At 41.5% G+C, this 19,380-nt stretch overlaps 2 protein-coding genes across 3 annotated transcripts in view; both read right to left on the bottom strand.

Annotated features, from left to right (window-relative positions):
• LOC145436202 (uncharacterized) overlaps positions 1 to 19,380 on the bottom strand; it is a 236,855-nt gene that overhangs the window by 100,348 nt on the left and 117,127 nt on the right. The gene's annotated exons all lie outside the window — the stretch shown is intronic.
• Positions 868 to 19,083, bottom strand: LOC145448876 (uncharacterized). The gene is made up of 6 exons (XM_080327323.1): positions 18,873 to 19,083; positions 18,773 to 18,804; positions 18,560 to 18,677; positions 5,865 to 5,971; positions 5,627 to 5,772; positions 868 to 1,294 (listed from the first exon to the last, which is right to left on the bottom strand). Exons 1-6 carry the CDS (start codon positions 18,982 to 18,984, stop codon positions 1,006 to 1,008), a joined length of 804 nt encoding a protein of 267 aa, XP_080183449.1. The 5' UTR covers positions 18,985 to 19,083; the 3' UTR covers positions 868 to 1,005.

Here is a 19,380-nt window from a genome sequence, read left to right as displayed (position 1 = left end):
TAGTTGCACGTGGCCGTTCTCTTTTTAATTTGAAGGTCCTGGAATCTACGATAATATAGCTGCGAAAGCCGATTCTCTGTTGCCAGAAGGAACGCCTCTACACTCTTGGAATATTTCATTAATATTGTGCGTTGTATTCTCTGTTATTTGTAACCGAATATGTACTCGTTAACGTTGGTTTTTTACCGTTACTACGGTATTTTGTCTGTCCACTAGTTTTTTGTTATTATTACGTCATACAGACAAAATAGTTCCTACATTTCGAATTTGATTCACCCTATCACTGACGTTCGCTACTGATGAGAGTCAGTCGAAAAGCGTTTAGCGAATAAATTTACAATATGAAGTTATTGTTTCGCGTTAATGTTACAGGAGCAGTGCATCATTTTACCTTAAAGCTCCAACAGGAGACCCTATATGGCAGTGGTTCTCAAAATTTTTCAGGCACGCCCCCTTTATGATAAGTGAAAAAATTCGCCCCCTCCCTATCCTCATATCACAAAAGGCAAACAGAATGCAAGCATAATCCCCACGGATAGTTTGATGGCATGTAAGGTTATGACTGTTGATGAGAGAATTCTCATATATAAAATTCGGACTATGCACATAGCAATAACCATGAAGTGGAAGTGAATCGCGCCTAACGCAAAATAAATTTCAGGTGACCGCAGCTTCGCGCCTCCCTCCAATTTGAGAACCACCGAAATAAGGCAAGGGAGTAACTACAACAGCACACGTCGATAGTAATAACCTTGAATCATCTCGGGATTAAGCAAGGAATTAATGCGGTGGTATGCAGTGTTGCGTTACTGAGAAATCTGATTTCCCCGACACGAATAGGCCTACACCACCAAGCTGCCACTCTAATAAGGTGTTAAGCTCGAGGGTTTTGTTTCATCTCATCAATCAGCGCGCGAAAAATGCAACGTTATCAACATATATGATGAAGTAGTTGGCATTGTAGATATAGCGCAAGCGGACGCCACTACCCGGTCCTATATGTGTTCAGGATGAACAGTACTCGCACACGTAGAAGGTCTTTGAGCCTGAATCCGTGTTTCCAGTAAATACGATGGTATCCCAACCAGAACCGACCGCAATAGCAGCAGCAGACTGATCTTGACTCCCAACCAAAGTCGTGTCGGCGACTATGTCGTAGGTTGACGTGATAGGATCGCCGCTGGCGTCCACCCCTTCCAACCACCCAAGACTGAGAACGTCCACGGTGTCGGCCATGTCAAACAGAGGCAACCAAAAAGTCGATGGCGTGAAGCCCAGGAACGCAAACAGCGCTCTGCAATTGAAAACGGTTCAAATATAGATTACCAACCTATTTAAGTTCGTAATCTATAGTTTGAAACTAGGGCTTGGCATACGCAATGATTCGAGTACTCGAATCTGAATCAAGGAATATTTCTCCTTATTTAAGTCGAGTTGCGCGAGATGACCCTTTCGATTGCTGAAATGCAACCAGGGTTGTAATGACTCGAGTCATGACTCGACTCGAGTCACGATTTTCTGATGACTCGACTTGACTCGAGTCATCTTATCAAAATATGAAAATGACTCGACTTTACTCGAGTCTATCTGTGTATTGACTCGACTTGGACTCGAGTCATGACTCGAACCAAGTCATATGACTTGAGATTAAGACAGTCAAAACCGACATTTTACTATAATTTCGAAGAATAGTAATATGACCACACTATTGAGATCTCGTATATTGGTACTGATAATTGAAATGCGACCAGAAACTGCAAAAAGTGAGTAAAATTGGTTTAATATAAATGCGAACCATTCCAATCACCACACAGAGCTATATAGAATGTGGATTTTACAAGACTTTAACAGGAAACTGAGCAGTCAACACAATGACTTGGACTCGGACTCGAGTCATGATACCGTGACTTGGACTCGACCCTCTGCTCGTTCACTTCGACTCGGACTTGACACGGTGGTGAATTGCAATGACTCGACTTGAATCGAGCCAAAACTATTAAAGTGAGATTGACTTGTGAGTAACATCTTTTTGACTTGATTACAGCCCTGAATACAAGCTCCTACCGCAGTGAGTTAATTCATCCTCGGAAATCCTGGTTTCGATAGCATTTTCCACAGTGGATGCCTTGAAATCTCGATTGGTCGTATTGCAGCATACGAAAGATGTATTACTGCTACGACCGTCAGTGAAAAAGACATATCGTCGCTGTGGAATCAAAGTAGCATATATCTTGGCCATGATTAACTTTGAAACAATTTGATAAATATAAATACGGCCAATAAAAATGAAAATTTCACGAAAACCTGATTTACTATAAGTAAAAGGGATCAAAATATCTGATTCCACCGCGACAATATATGTGACACTGTGATCAACCAACAATATTATCACTAAGGGTAATGTAATAGACATGGTTGACAAAATATCCAATTACGTTTATTGCGATGTGATGTAGAACCTGCATTATGTAGATTGTGGAGCAGGCCTGGGCAAAGTGCGGCCCTCGAGAGGTTGCTTGAATTTCAAAATATAAAACCTACTTTTTAGTGTTGCTGCGTGGACTAAAACCATAGGACCGCAAATTCGTTTACTATCATGCCTGTTCATTAACATGCCACGAATATGATTAAGGAGTATCATCTAAGTCGGTTCTATTACATAAACACGAAGACATACACTTGGTCAAGGGACGGCGAATTTGGGTAGAACCGCAAACTTGGCTCAACATCATCAACACAGGCCATTTCGCCAAGCTACACACCGCTCGGAAGCTATCGACCAAGACAATAAGCTCGATAGCAGTGGTTCTTGACCTTGCCTCCAGCACCCCCAAGGGGCGCTGGCGATTTTGAAGGGGGCGGAAACGCTCAGGGGGTGATATGGGGGGACTGGGCTCAGGGAGCGGTATGGAGGGCGCTGGAGAAAAATGGCTTCGCAGTAGATGATGTGGTGGTAGGACATATCCCTAATTAGTATTCAGAGCAAATTAACACCGAAAACTTCGACATATCGGTTTAATTGTCCATGGGCGCCTAAATGACTGGCACCGAATGTTCCTGTCTTAGCAATCTGAACCCCAGAAGACGAATTCATCTGGCAGGGAAAAATTACATGCCAGTGAAGAAATACCAATTTGAAATCGTGTGCGTCTTTTAGTTTAGTACGATTGGGCGACAGGGATATCTAAAGCTAGATATTCCTGTTGGGCGACATCCCTGTTAGGCGATTCTATATTTTTTGATATAGCAGACAGGAGATCACGAAATAACATCATGCAACGAAGTCATACCAACGGGTTCGCCCGCCCGAATGTGTTTAATTATTAGTTACGGGCCCTACAGTTTCGAAGACACCTCACAATGTTCGCTCTACGTTTGACGAGTCTGCGCACACTCAGCAACCCACTGCGCAGACCCTTGGACAACAGTGCGTAACGACTAAAAAAAGGTCATAACTTCGGATTTGTTGTGCGCAACGTAGATTTTGTGTGCGCAGAGACCGTGTCAGCACTGCGCAGGTGCGCAGCTTAAAGGGAAAATCATTCAGCTCTACCGGTAAATCTGTTTACGTGAGCAGAGAGAGGATAAAAATTGATATCAATATACATGCAATTCCCGATCGTATTGACAAATTCAATCATTAATTTCTGAAATTTTTCGCGCTTGGCGCGTCTAGGCGAGAATAGCTGGCTCAGTAAACGGACACCCAATGTAGATGACTAGTATCAGCAAATAGCAGATAGCCGAAGGAGGGTCTGGTGGCGAAGCCCCCCGGAAGTATATCTTATCAACCGAAGGGTGGCCCAAGACCAACGTTTTTTTTTGAGGGGGCTGACGAAGTGCTGTTATGGCCCTGGTAACGAATTAATTGTACCTACGGGAACGCCCGAATATATTTAATTAATAATTACGTGCCCTTTATTTACCCATACAACAGCTCACTAAGCGCTACTGGTAAATCAGATTACGTGAACTGAGAGGATAAAAAGTTTATAGCGACTCATATATGTAATTACCACCTATTCATTCATGCATAATAGAAAATTTTGGTACCTTAGGGCGACCAGGCCACACAAACTTTGCCTACCATCGAAATCACGCTACGGCGTTCTTGGGGGCGAAAGTTTGGTTTATTGCGCTATGGGCGCGCAAGGCAATCGTTTTTAGGAAGGTTGACGAAGTGCTGTTACGGCCCTCCCTCTTAGTCATTGTATTTTTTACATTCCTTTCAATATGAGGTTAGGAGCGCTGGAGCACGATAATTTTTGAAAGGGGGCGTTGGAGTAAAAAAGGTTAAGAACCACTGCTCTATAGTATCTCCAGGACTGTAACTTCCGCACCAAAACCCGCCATCGGGGGGGGGGGGCGAGCCCGAAGGGAGACTAAATTGATATCGTGAACGAACATAAATTATTGAGTATTTTTTTGAAAATTTATGCAACTTCTTTCAAATTTTTCTCGCGACGTGCGCGATTTATAGATCAATAGTAGGGCATTTCGGCGTCAGCCATTGCCGCGCCACGACGCACCAAGACAAGTTTAGGCCGAGAAGGCACTGCAATTGAAACTCCTGATCAAATTAACTAAGTAAAGGGGAAAAAGTTCGACATCGAGAAAACCACACGTCCAATTGTCGATAGGCAATATTTGGCAGTGAGGAAATACCAATTTCCGATTTCAATATTTTTTTCACATAGTAGACGGGAGTTCACGAAGTAACAACACGTAACGAAGTAATCATACCAACGGGCCCGGCCGAATATTTCTAAGGCAACACCTCAATCAGCTCTAACGGTAAAACTAAGTTCGTGAGTTTAGAGAGGTTGAAAATACAGAAATATATATGCAATTACCAATTTTATTGACCGATTAAATAATGAATCATGGAAAAATTCCGCGCTTCGCGCAATTCGGGCACGAAACGTTGTCAATCAGTGTATAAAAGAAATCTCGCTTAGAAGTACTGTTAAAAACGTGCATTCCGATTGGGGTCTGGTGTGGGGGGGCCACGCCCCCTCCCAGAAGTTTGGTTAACAACTATATGGAGGACCCAAGACCAACGATTTTGGGGGCATGGGGAGGGGGCTGACGAAGTGCTGTTTCTGCCATCCCAAACACATTTCAAATGTATTGATAGAAAAACGCGGATAGGGGCTTAAAGAGAGTTCAAAATGTATCATGCTAAACATTGTTTCGAAATTTGACGGCAAATGAAAATTGTTTTGGTAATCAACCGTCACTTTCTCATTCCCCAATATCAACACTTCCACTGAGTATCAATTAGTGTATTTCAGTGATTTCAAATTAGAAATAAAATCAATACGCTGGAGGATACAGCTAAAATTTCTGACTCTTCCCGCCAATATATTTTCTGCTTGTCATTCAGCCCGCGGAAAAAAACAATTGCCTAGCCCTGTTGTAGATGCTACTTTGTGCTAGCACGAAAGCTATAAGTTTGAAATTTCTACAATCTACATCTTTCATACTGTAATGACGTCATGATGAGTAACACTTGAATACTTTACTCAACGCCTAATGCTCGATTCAGGACTGAATCAATCAAGTACTCCATTATTTTCTGCCCTATTCAAAATATCTGTATTGTAAAGCAAGCTGTTGATCTCACCCACGATCAGCCGCAGTCCTGACGTTCCGATGAGCGAGTTCGGCCCCCTTTGCCCGACAATCGGCGGTCGCTTCGGAGTAAAAAAGTATCTCCTCTCCAGTCTGATAGCGACATTCTTCGTACTCTGCCCAATCCTCAAACAAGTCCTGAAATATCGCACAGCTTTTAGAGATTTCGTGAACGTAATTTTCGAGCTTCGAAAAAGCTATCGTTGCAACCGAACAGGATCTCGCCAAACCTGCGATTCCGTTGTCGTGGTCGTAGTAGTAGTAGCAGTAGTACTAGTTGTTGTAGTTGACGCTGTCGCTGTCGTCGTCTCCTTTGGCGAATTCAGGCCTGCGCGAGCTGTTTGTAAGCATAGATGGACGGGTTTACTATTTCCAAATCCAGTTCCATAATTAATTTTTTAATCCGCCCAACTTAATTCTGAATCTGGTAGTGGCCGAAATTTGTTCAGAAGTCGCATTATTATTGAAAAATAACAGAAATTTCAAGACCAAATCCACATCTTTCTTGAAACTAACCGTAATTCTATATCCGATCTAAATCCGCCCAAAGTCATCAAATCGGTTTATTCAAACTCAAATCCAAATCTAAACCCAGGAGCTAGATCAGTGGTTCTCAACCTTTTTCACCTAGCGGACCGGTAAAATTTCAAAAAATATTTAGCCCACCGGTGAATTTTCAAAAATTGAAATCAACTCAAAACGTGAAGTATGCAACTGTTTTATGCAAGTATATGATGCTAGAGAGAGACATTTTGAGGGGTTTGGTCGTAAATAAAGATGTTCAGTTCATGATGGCATCCATCTGCCTATACCGCAGTGGGTCTGCTGAGTCGAGGTAAAATTGCCCTGCCAAAATAAACGTGCTAGCGCCGAGAGTCGTTTACAGTCTTTCCCGAAGAAGGTCGTGGAATTAGTCGACCAGGTTCATTCGAAAATAAATATTCTCTTTAACAATATCGAGAGAACAAGCGTTTCAAAGTCGAACCAAGCACCTTGTCGTGCTACCTTGCTCATTGCTCACTACCATCAGCCGTAGGTTACTCTGGCTATACTTTGAATTAGAATGGTGAGAACGTGAGGTTCACGTTCGCTTTCTGTGTGTGAACCTCGGAAATTTAGACGGACTGTGAACCTTTTTCGTATATTACAAATTTTCACATCATAACATCATTGGCTGAAATTCTTTGCTTTTCAACTTCGGGCCACTATGCCTGACGCTGGCAATATAAAGAAAATCAACACTTATCGAGCATGCACCTTGCCAATCTCAAATATTTTACTTTCTTTGATACAATAGTTTACTTGAAATATCCAGCTTTCCGTTTGTTAATATTCAGTGACTCTCTACTTTGAGCATGACCCGAAGTCATAAAACATCAAGATGGAAATACGCTACATGTAGGGTAGTCAGCGAATCAACCTTTTCATTCCACCAATCAATGAAGTTGATATAAAGAATACATCGCTGTCTACTGTGAAAAATCTAACAGGCGTATTGGATCGATCATTACTTTATATGTTTATCTTATCATAAAAACCAAATTTGTGCGATCGGAGTGTTGGCTACTGTATAACGTGTTAATGGAGTAACATCGGAAGGAAGTATACAATCCCGTTTTACACTTAGCTCAATATCGATATATCAATAGTCTGACGTGTCAGACATTGTCAGGTCTGGCACAGGTCGTTAAGGCGTAAGCTTGTATTCCCTTGCAAGACCTCGAAGAAGTTGTTGGTGTTACGTGGGTTATTGTATGTATTATGATGATGCTTCCCTGTAAAGTAGCAAGGTATGACGTCATGCCTTACCCAACTGTGCATGACCGCATCACTCGTGCTTGACCGCTTCATCTCATATATCATCTCTGGTTGATGGCACATGGAAGCCATAATAAATGTACAGCAAGAAACATGGTGTCAGAAGTGGGATTCGAACCCACGCCTCCATCTTGATTTATGGTGTGGGCGATACTGTTGAAGAGGCGACTATGGACAATAAGAAAAAGTTCTTTGAACTGTTGAAACGCTGTCAACAAACTGGTATTAAACTGAATAAAGCGAAACTACGCTATCTGCAGACTGAAGTGCCCTACTTAGGCCATACCATCTCAAAAGATGGTCTAAAACCCTCATCGAGCAAAATTGAAGGCATCATAAAAATGCCGCCTCCAACGGATAAGCAGGGCGTCCAGAGAATTTTAGCGATGACAAATTTTCTGCAGCGTTTTGCCCCTAAGCTTTCAGATATAACCGCTCCCATCAGCGAACTCCTAAAAAAAGACAACGCGTTCATATGGGATCCAATCCTACATGGGACATGCTTTGAGAAAATAAAACAAACCTTGATCAACGCGCCAGTTTTACAATACTTCGACAAAAACGCACCTATGGTACTGCAAAGTGATGCCAGTTCAAAGGGGCTAGGATGCTGTGTATTGCAAAACTCTCACCCTGTTGCCTATGCTTCACGGGCGTTGACAACAACGGAGTGCAACTACGCACAAATCGAAAAAGAATTGCTTGTCATTCTCTTTGCCATGGAAAAATTTGAGTTATATGTCTATGGCAGATTTGTAACAGTAGAAAGCGATCACAAACCTCTGGAAGTGATCACAAAGAAAAGTCTGGTTAATGCACCAAAACGGTTACAGCGCATGTTACCTCAGCTCCAAAAGTATGACTTCGAGGTGATATACAAGCCTGGATCACAATTATTTGTGGCGGATACGTTGAGTCGTGCGTACATTCCAAAGTCTCCCAAAGACGCAGAAACTGCTGATGCGTTTGATATCTTTCAACAGATTGCACATATCGACATGTTGAATGATATACCGGTATCAAGCTCCACGCTCGGCATGGTCAGCCAAGCAACAATCTCTGATTCTGTCATGAACACGTTAATCTCTTTTATAAAACATGGGTGGCCGAATGAAGCCAAGCTGGTACCCCAATCAATTCGAAATTTCTACTGTTTTAAAGAGGAGTTGACATTTCAGGATCAAATCGTTCTGAAGGGTGATCGTATTGTCATACCGTCGTCCATAAAAGGCACTATTCTCAAGCGACTTCATGCCAGTCATGTTGGAATTCAAGGTTGTGTACGCCGGGCTCGTGAATGTTTGTATTGGCCCAACATGGTTAACGATATTACGGACTTCGTATCAAGCTGTCCCACGTGCGGCTTACACCAACCCAACCAACAGAAAGAAAGTCTGATTTCACATCCGGTACCAGGACGTCCTTGGCAAATAATCAGTAGCGATTTATGTGAATCTGACGGACAACATTATTTGATTACAGTTGATCACTACTCGGATTATTTTGAGGTAGATCGACTAACCTCACAGACTTCTACAGCAGTTATTCGCCGCTTAAAATCACATATGGCACGTCATGGAATCTGCGAGAAATTGATTACTGACAATGGTCCATGCTATGCTGCTCATGACTTCGAGGCATTTGCAAAGGAATATGAGTTTGAACATGTGACCAGCTCTCCAGGACACAGCCAATCGAACGGAAAGGCGGAATCAGCTGTGAAAATCTTCAAATCGTTACTTCGTAAAGCGATAACTGACAAAAAAGACATAAATATTGTACTGTTAGATTGGAGGAACACTCCAGGCGAGACTGTTCCTGGCTCTCCAGTACAGAGGCTATTTGGAAGACGCACCAAGACCTTGTTGCCAATAGCAACTAAACTGCTTGAGCCGAAAATTGTTTCTGATGTCATTCCATCGCTTATGGATCGGAAAAGAAAACAGGCAAAGTATTACAATCGTGGTGCAAAAGACCTCGCCCTGTTGAGTCCTGATCAACAGGTTCGATTCAAAAGGACAGAAAATGGCTTGTGGCTCGAAGCGGTGGTGATTAAGCAACTGAATGATCGATCGAACATTGTTAAGGCGACAGATGGAACGATCTACCGACGCAACAGAAAGTTTATTCGAACTACTGTAACTCGCCCGCATGTTGCATTTGACTTTGACGACATTTCGATTGCCAGACCAACAGTAGTGAACAGCGACACTAATGGGTCGTTATCTGGTTCCAGTAGCAGCAGGCCAAGTCGTACAGTAATTCGACCAGCATAGTTGCAAGACTATGTTACAACTTGATTCGTTGCTGTAATTTATATCCTAATTCGGTTCGCTTCGTTTTCTATTATTTTGTGATGTTTTGAGAAGGGGATGTTACGTGGGTTATTGTATGTATTATGATGATGCTTCCCTGTAAAGTAGCAAGGTATGACGTCATGCCTTACCCAACTGTGCATGACCGCATCACTCGTGCTTGACCGCTTCATCTCATATATCATCTCTGGTTGATGGCACATGGAAGCCATAATAAATGAACAGCAAGAAACAGTTGGCAAAGCGACGGAAGATATTGATTTTTGGGGATTTATATCAGTTCATTGCTCCAAATGATACATTTGCTGACTTTTAAGAAGTAAGCATGTACTTCAGCGTTGTGGCATAATGTGGCCTCAGTCGTCGCTGTACATTAATATATCACTTCACTGAAATATGTATTGTTGGAATTTGCAATTTGACGTCAGGTAACGTCATAGGTAGGCTACACGATCGCGTTCACACAGAACCTTTCAAAAAGGTTCGCGTTCACACGAACCTGAACCCATCAGAGGTTCATATACGATCCCTACTACGAAGACAATGCGCACGAAGACACCTGACTACAGCTATACCTGGCCATCAGCAAAATCAGGGCCGATCGTCAGCCTAATTGCCCAAAACGGTAGTCTTGGGCCCCACAAAGCGATAAACCAAATTCTAGCTAGACGGCATCACCCCCAGACCCCACAGTTGGTTGGTTGTTTTCTCAAGGACTTGTGAACACATTCAATCTACTGAGTATATGCAGATAGTTTTCTATAGGCAATTCATGACTGAATCGGTCAATTAAATTGTTGATTGCATATATTACTGTAAATTTGTATAGCCTACTGTCAGAATTATCAGATTTTCCGGTAACGTTGATTGAGGGGTCGTATTAGAAATTTAGGACACGTATTAGATAATAATTGAACATATTCGGGTGGGCCTGTTGGAATAATTACTTCATTGCATGTCAATATTTCGTCACCTCCTGCATGTCTGTTATATTGTGACTAGATATTGAAATCACCCAAGCGTACTAAACGAAAGGTCGCACACGATTCCAAATTGGTATTTCTTCACCGGCAAATAATTTTACTCTGGGCTCTGTGATTTGTGCTGTGGGGCACAGATTACCACGACAGTGATATTAGGTGCCAGCCATTATGGAGCCTATGGACAATTATACATATATATCGAAGTTACCGGTCAATAAAGGGCAGTCTTTTTCCGTCAACGTTATTCCACCGATGAGGTTATCGCACACTTTCCGGATTCCTATGTTAGCCTAAACTTCATTATGTGATGGTGCATCCCTTCACAAAAGGAATGAATCGAGAACGAATGATCGCGCAAACTGCGCGGATTAGTGAGTCGACTCGTATTAGTACTTGCCGCTCATATTTCCTCAAATGATATGGGTTGAACTTCAAGTCAAATCGAACATGCTCCCAGACCTAATATGTTACTTCACGACGTTCTCAATGTATTTAAAATTTGATATTGATTTTATTTTATCAATGGACAAGCCTTCAACATATTGCATCTTGAAAATTTGTAATAAAATTGCAAAATATCTCGGGGACCAGTGGTTAAAACTTACTGGGCTAGAGAGAGAGAGAGAGAGAGAGTCTTTATTTTTCATCAAACCAAAATACATAACACACGGCAGTGGTGGTGGTACAGAAAATATGCATGCACAGTATTCGATATTAGATAGGAATGATCGATAAGACTGTGAGGGTCATCTAGTCTGATCACACCAGCATCAAACATGTACACTTGACTCTAAACAGTCTGGCTGTAAAAAAAGTTACAGTAGTTAAAAAAATAAAATAGAAGAAAAATCAAACGATGGTAGCAAATGATCAATGAAGCAATGTCTGGGCGAGGTAGGGCAACAGTGTTAGTGTAACGATAAGAGGTGATCAAGTAGGGCAGTGCTTTTCAACCTGTGTGACGGTTCGCAATAGTGCGAATGAAAAAAATTTCGGTGCGAATGACGAGCGTGGTGCGAATGGTGCGAATGAAAAATCCGGATGAGTGCGAACGGCAAGCGTGGTGCGAATGGTGCGAATGAAAAATCCCGATGAGTGCGAATGAAAATTGTCCGAGTTTTTCACTTTTTCCAACGTGGAATAATTTAAATAAACACGATATTAAGTACAGTAAGCCCGTAACTTTTGTCGTTTGGAAGCAATTCTAAAAACTTGTTGGTAGCTAGGCTTTTCTAGTTCACAAGTGAGAAACGCTCTCGATGCGTGTATACTGCAAAGTTTGAGATAATATTTCCGCGCGATAGGATTACGTCACTGCATTAAAAAAGAAGGAGTTGAATGGGTATATTAGTTGCTCACTTGCTCGGAAACATACACCGTGTATGGATATTGTATACGGACCTTGTAGGAATGTAGGTAATAGTAGCTGATGCCAGTGTTGACATTTGGCATATTTGAACGCAAAATATTGGAATATTGGCACACATTCATGTTGGCTAACAGGAGAATTTAGCGTTTCTTCGGCTATAACAAATTAGCACATTAGATCTATAACAAGTTTTGTTTACTTAGAGGCTGTTATAAATAAAATTAGTGTAACCACATTAGCGTCTTACGTCCAATAGAAATTTATCTTGCATCACATCGGATTATCAAATCACTGGGCAGTTTATGTACTGACCAGTGCAATGGCCTGTTTGTAATGTGAACTTCACAATTCAGGCTTAGACACGCTTTCCTGTTCTTCGACTGATGATCTCAGGCCAAGTCTGGATCGTAAAGGCATAGGCCTATGTATGACATATTGGTGATTCCACTAAGCTTGCTGATCCATAGGAAAAGTGTGCCTAGTTCGTGTTCGTAACGCCTTTGTACTACAAACTTTGTAATACTCCGAACTCCTACGGTTTAGCTTGAGCAGATGAGGTGTAAGCACCCTCTGCAGAGCAAAATCAAATCCACCAAGCCGTATGTATTACCATATTCCTTATGCAGCCTAATTTAAGCTTAATTGAACCTTATTACTCTTTATGTATAAGGATATGTGTGATAGTAAAGATAATTTGGCATTATTTCAGTCAGTTTTCCAATATTGTTCGATTGACCTACCCGGCCCGATATAACTGTGTGTTAATCATGAATCTTATGTGAGTAATAATTATTCAAGAAGGTGAAAGTGTTTACTTGGACATACAAGGATGCCAAACGTGGTTATTGAAAGATATGGTGATTTGTGTACTGCATAGATAAGAAGTGAATGAAGCCTAAGCTTATCCATAAACAACAATCATCAATTACTCGGATTGTGTGGGTTTGTATAGCAATGCATTCCTGATTTTAACGCCAACCGTACCATCCAATCGTCTGACATTAGGGTTCAGACATGGGGTGATTACTTGACGAATGTAATCGATTGCGATTACGATTACTTGTGAATCCCGCGATTACGATTACGATTACGATTACGGCCAAATCAGGAAGTAGTCGATTACGATTACGATTACTTTTCAAAAGTAATCACGATTACCCCCGATTACATTCGTTTTACTTCTTAGAACTAATTTCAGAAGAGATATTGGAAGACAATATAAATAAGGCTTGCGATGAAAAGGTCTAATGAGATAACAACTTTCTTTATAAATCATACGTCATTTGCCTGTTACGTCATAATGCACCCATCGCCCACCTCTATGCAGGACTATCCGTTGCACCCAACGATTTGCATTCTTGCCTGGTCCGTAACTGCCACACCCCAAACTCCCCAATAGGACCGGAAGCGAGCTCTAAGGGGACTCAAAAGTATTTTGTAAATCAACATATTTTCAAGAGAGTTAATTAACTTGAAAATTTTCTTCAGCTTCGGGATTTAATGTCTCTAAATAGCTTGATTTTGAAATGCATACCTCTCCCCCTCAAGAAAAAAAGCATGCAAATTTATAGGAATAGGCATTTCAGTGGCGGTCATTACCCCGCCACGACACACCAAAAGACGTAAGCAATTTCGGCCAACATGCAACTCCACAAAGTGTGCTACCAAAGAATGACCTTGGCCAAAACGTTGGGTATGTGTCCATTGTAAGTAGCCGCGCTCTGTGGGCGTGACGAATAGTCCGGTCCTTCCAATCAGAGCCCCAACAATGCAAATGCCACCCGAGGCACTCACAGAGGAATGAAGACATGGCAATTTGTGTGTGCGTCTCACGAAAGTTTTTCTTTTAGTCTGCTACGTTTGGGCGACTACAGTATCTTTTGATTATATAAAAGACGGGAGGTCACGAATTAACAACATACAATAATGAAATTAAAACAACATACCAGATGCTATAATTATGAATTACTTGCCCCCAGCTCTACCGGTAAATCTGAATGAATAGCAAGATAATGCAATTACCAATATTATTGACGAAATTCACTCATCAACTTGAAAACTGACCACCCTATGGGGCCCCAATACCCAGGGTTGTAATGACTCGAGTCATGACTCGACTCGAGTCGCGATTTTTTGGTGACTACACTTGACTCGAGTTATTTTTTGTATTACCTCGACTTGTACTCGAGTCATTTTGCATGACTCGAGACTAGAACGGCCAATACAGACATTCCATGTAACTTTGAAGAATAGTAACGTTACCACATTATTTGTATTTCGTCTATCAGTCCTGATACTTGGAAATGGGCCGTAAACTGTGAAACTAGATGAAAAATACGATATTATGAACGCGAGCCATTCTATATCCCTCGAGCAGAGTTGAAAAAAGTGGGTTGAATCGGATTGATCAGAAAACTGATCTGTGAACATATCGACTTGGACTCGTACTCGAGTTAAAAAATATGACTCAGACTCGACCCTATACTAGCTGACTTGGACTCGCACTTGACTCGGGGGGGAATTGAAAATGAATAGACTTGACTCGAGTCATAACTATAAAAGTGAGATTGTTTTGCGACTAGAACATTGTAACTTGGTTACAATAGGGTTGCCATACTTCCGGAATTTCCCGGACATGTCCGGAATTTCGCTGAAAAATCTGCGTCCGGGAGGAATTTCTAAAATATGCCTAAATGTCCGGAATTTTGAAGGGTTGAAGTAGGCTGAAAAGTTTTTCGTAAATCAACATAAACAATATTTTTTTCAAGCAGATTTATGATATTCAAAATTCTTCTTCGCGCTGCGCGCGAGGTAATGACACGTATATTGATATTAGTGTGGGCACCAGGCACCACTTTCGCCAAAAAATGCAATCAAAATAAATATAAATTACCATCATTTACTGAAATAAGTCCAATGGTAATCGCAATTATAAGCAAACGGTATAGTACTAGAGTTGGTCGACGCCGATTAGATGCTTTAGTCACAGATAGTGGTTCCAAATCTTGGGGTCGTTTACCTTTATCTGGGGATCGCGATGATGTTGGACGTAATCACCGTCCTAGGCCGGGAGTAAGTTTGGGCAAGTTAAAATTTTTTAGCAATCAGATTATCAAGTTTTTAGCTGGGACACGGAACATTTTAAAGTTTGAAATGAGGTCGCGACTATTAAAGGTTGGAAATCACCGGATGTGCAACCTGCTGGTGCATTTTATGGTAGCCTAATGGGAGAATCAATATTATTGAAGAATTCATTCATAAAATTTCACAGTCAAATGCATATAGTAATTGTCCAAAAAGTTACATCGATTACCCTATGCTGGGTTAGAGATCAATGCTCTTTTTTTGGGCGGAAGGGGGCGGAAAAAATGTTGTTTCGGACCTGATTAAAATAAAAACACACAATCAGATAGCCGCACCGACCTAACAGTAGATAGCAGGGCTGTCAAACACAATCCAGACGGGCCAAACACGGCCCGCCAGACGATTTCATCCGGCCAGTGGAGAAATCTATTGCACACCATAGCAAGTAGCAATCACCGGAGCTCACATTTCAGAGGGCCCAACTCCATTCCTGTATACAGTCGTTTGGCAATGCTTCTGCTCGTGTGACGTCATATTGACACTCAATGTGTAATACCTCATTTTTAAATCCGCTAGTGGGCGCTAAAGAGTGTCCGGAATTTGCTTCACAAAAATATGGTAACCCTAGGTTACAACCTTACCAATATCAACGTTTGGAGTGGGGGACGAATTGCTGTTTTGGTTCTGATTGTACCTACAACCCACGCTTACATGGTGCATAGGCGAGGGGCTATGGCGGCAGGTATAAATGTCGAGTGAAGAATTGTGAAATAACGATTGCGCCCGTTTGAAGTAGTCATATGAGGATAAGATAAAGTGAACTTAAAATTCTACCTTCCACTTAATACAGATACTGCAAGCTGCCGGTTATGCCGTTAAAAGAAACGGCAAAGAACGGCTCGGTTATGATATATAAACGCAGCGTAATGTTTTATTTGACGAGTACAAAACTTCAAATCTTTGTCCGGTGTACGTACAATACATACGTACACTACATAGATAGGCCTACTGCTCGCCAAGCAGCAACGGTCAAAATGCGTTTAACTATAAGCATAACCAAACATCAATACATGAGTTACTATTTGAAACTAGGCAGAGTGGTGATTATTATCTTGCTGCGAGGTAGTGGCGTCTGGAGTGTATTGATAACCTGATATACAGCATGGCTTACACTGTTCTAACAATCACACAACAATGTACATAGAATATATATTTACTACGTGTGGATACTTCTTTCGCAAGGACGAGCAAAGCTAATACTTCTGACGTAATAATGAGCAGTGGCGTTCGAAAATCAACCGCTTGCGCTATCAATAACCTAGTATAATATCTCTTCCTTGTTCTCGAATGTTCGGATATGTCATATTCATTGTACAAATAAAAAGTAATCGTTCTTTCACAAAACAATCGATTAGATATGCGAAGTAGTCGATTACGATTACGATTACTTTGGATTTTTTTCGAATGTAATCGATTGCGATTACGATTACTTGAAAATGCTGTAATCGTCGTAATCGATTACGATTACTAATCGCGATTACCCCATGTCTGTTAGGGTTACGATATTTTGGAATCGGGAAAGGAGGACACTATTTCAAAATTTTCAAACACAGAATACCGGGGTAAAATACTGAAAAAGTCGTAAATTTTTACCACTTCGTAGTCGGTTGACTAAAATAAGAAAAAGGTCAACCAGGGCCTACTATATAGTAGGCCCTGGGTCAACTTATGCTCAGCTCCCGAAATACCCGCCGGAGCGTCACTTCGGGGCTGAATTACGGCATCTCGGTCAAATTTGGCTATAAATTTGACCAAAATTCCTAAAAAAGAGGACAAAATCTCGAAAAGAAGGACATTTATGCGTCCTCGGAGAACATTTTCAAAAACCTGAAAAAGGAGGACGAATCCTCCTAAAGGATGACGGATGGTAGCCGTATCTCACATACCTTAGTACGCGAAGCATCTTTTCGAATGTTGTCAGAAAAATATACCAAAGGTGCTAGTCGCAACATTGATGCTACGATTCAAGTGCAGTTTCACTATTTTGTGCGTTCTAAATGCAAACACATTCACATCGCGATGACGTAACATGTGGATTTAATGGCAAAGTGATATTGTTGCGAGTGAATATTGTTCTTGGGTTCGCCCTCTAAGCTTCCAAGGAAATCACTGCACGATACCCCCGGAAAATGCAACGAGCTTCTGCAGAACAACGAGAGTGCAATATCTGTGATTTTTCTACTGCTGTGATTTTAGTGCTTGATTAGTCAATAATACGATTCGCTGAATGCAAAATAATGAAACTTTGTACCTCCAAGGAGCTCTTCGAATACAAAAGTGATAAGTTTCTTCATTTTATTTTCGTGTACTAAATTTCGGCTGACTGGTGCGAATGAAATTATTTTTCAAAACAAAATGTGCGAATGGAGCTCAAAAAGGTTGAAAAGCACTGAAGTAGGGTTTTTTTGAATCTATCATAAGGCAATTCACGGATATGTGGTGGTAATGCATTCCAAATGATAGGTCCCGAGTAGTCGATAGATCTCTTAGTTAGGTTGCTATTGGGTGGGGGTAAGTAGATATTTCCCTTTGACGAGGATCTCGTGTAATGGGAATGGACATTTTTAGCAGGTATGAAAAAGGCATCAAACACAGGAGGCATGCTATTGGAAAAATATTTGTGAACAACTTTTGATACTTCGAAGCGATATAGCTCATCAAATCGCAAAATTCGATGCTTACGGTAGTAAGGCGATAAATTGGTACGTAAAGGTGCAGATGAGATCAGCCGTATCGCACGGTCTTGCAGGGTTCGAATTCTGCACAGAAATGTTTTGCATGCACTTCCCCATACTACGATTCCATATTGCAGGAGAGAGTGGAAAAGAGAAAAATATATGGTTCGTAGTATTGATCTGGAAACCAAAGATTGCAGACGGGTCATTATTCCCACACACCGAGCTAGTTTTGATATTGTGCATTCAATATGCTGCTTCCAAGACATTTTAGCATCAATAGTGACACCGAGATATTTTGCTGAGTCACATATGGAGATTTGTTTATGATTGATGTTCACAGTGAAACTATGATTGGCATTATTTAAAAGGAGCATCTCGGTCTTATCTGCATTCAAGCTTAGTTTGTTTGCTTGCAGCCATCTCGACACTTTTGGGAGTTCCCTAGACGGCCGGAAGAATATTCTTACTTCAATTGCTTCGACATTCTGGACGTCAAATGACCATATCTGTCGAGCCTGTAACCCGTAACCACGTAAGGACAATGTCATTTGCTTCGTAAATGACAGGATCCGTCTGTCTTGGTACGAGCATTAGCGTGAAGTCTAAGTTGATACTTACCTCTGAGCAACTGCCCCAACAGGTACGCTCGTAAGAGCCGCTCGATCTCGATCTGGCGTCTGCGAACGGGGATGTATGCGTAATAGTAGACTTGAGTGTATCTTGGAACATCCCTGTACTGGAATAAAGCGAGAAGGATTCATAAGAAACCAAACTTGAAGGTTAGCTTGTCTGCACTCATACCAACAGAATGAGAGAAAGAGAGAGACTCACCACATGTCTGACTTCCGGCTGATTTGAGGTCACTGCAGCAGAACAAGTTTTATTTTAAAAAGATGACGTCATCGAGATGGCATTCATAAGTCAAACTCACCTTCAACAAAGATCGCCGCCAGAATAAAAATGGAACTTGCGATGAATTGCATCTCGGTTGAACGCACTGGTACACGCCCCCGTAAAGAATGTCGCGTCCCCCTTATCGTCATGTGATGGAATATTTGAAAGAGCAACCGGAAGGATGCAATGCCAGCACACAGTTTGATGGCGTGCGGTATACTATGACTGCTCAAAGACTGCTTTGATATCAACTTCGAATTAAACAGAGAACAAAAATTACGAGCTGGATATATTAGCGGTTTTGGTGTCTAGTACCTTCTATTGCAGTGGTTCTCAACCGGAGGTCCGCGGACCCCCGGAGGTCCCTGAATCATTTTCAGGGGGTCCGCGAAGCCTCTAAATTTGTAAAATGATTGTCAACCGAATTTTTATTTATTTTTTTAATTAGGAAAAGCATGAGCCAGTTTCGCTTCGTAAATGCTAAAACTTTAGGACTCAGTAGTCTGAGATGAATCATCCGACTGTGCAAACAAATTTTAATGATA

The sequence above is a fragment of the Botryllus schlosseri genome, chromosome 1 (assembly GCF_051294905.1).
Source record: "Botryllus schlosseri isolate E-star chromosome 1, Bs_hap1, whole genome shotgun sequence".
Taxonomy (NCBI): domain Eukaryota; kingdom Metazoa; phylum Chordata; class Ascidiacea; order Stolidobranchia; family Styelidae; genus Botryllus; species Botryllus schlosseri.
Note: the sequence above shows the minus strand (reverse complement) of the source record. Positions and strands in the feature narration are given on the sequence as shown.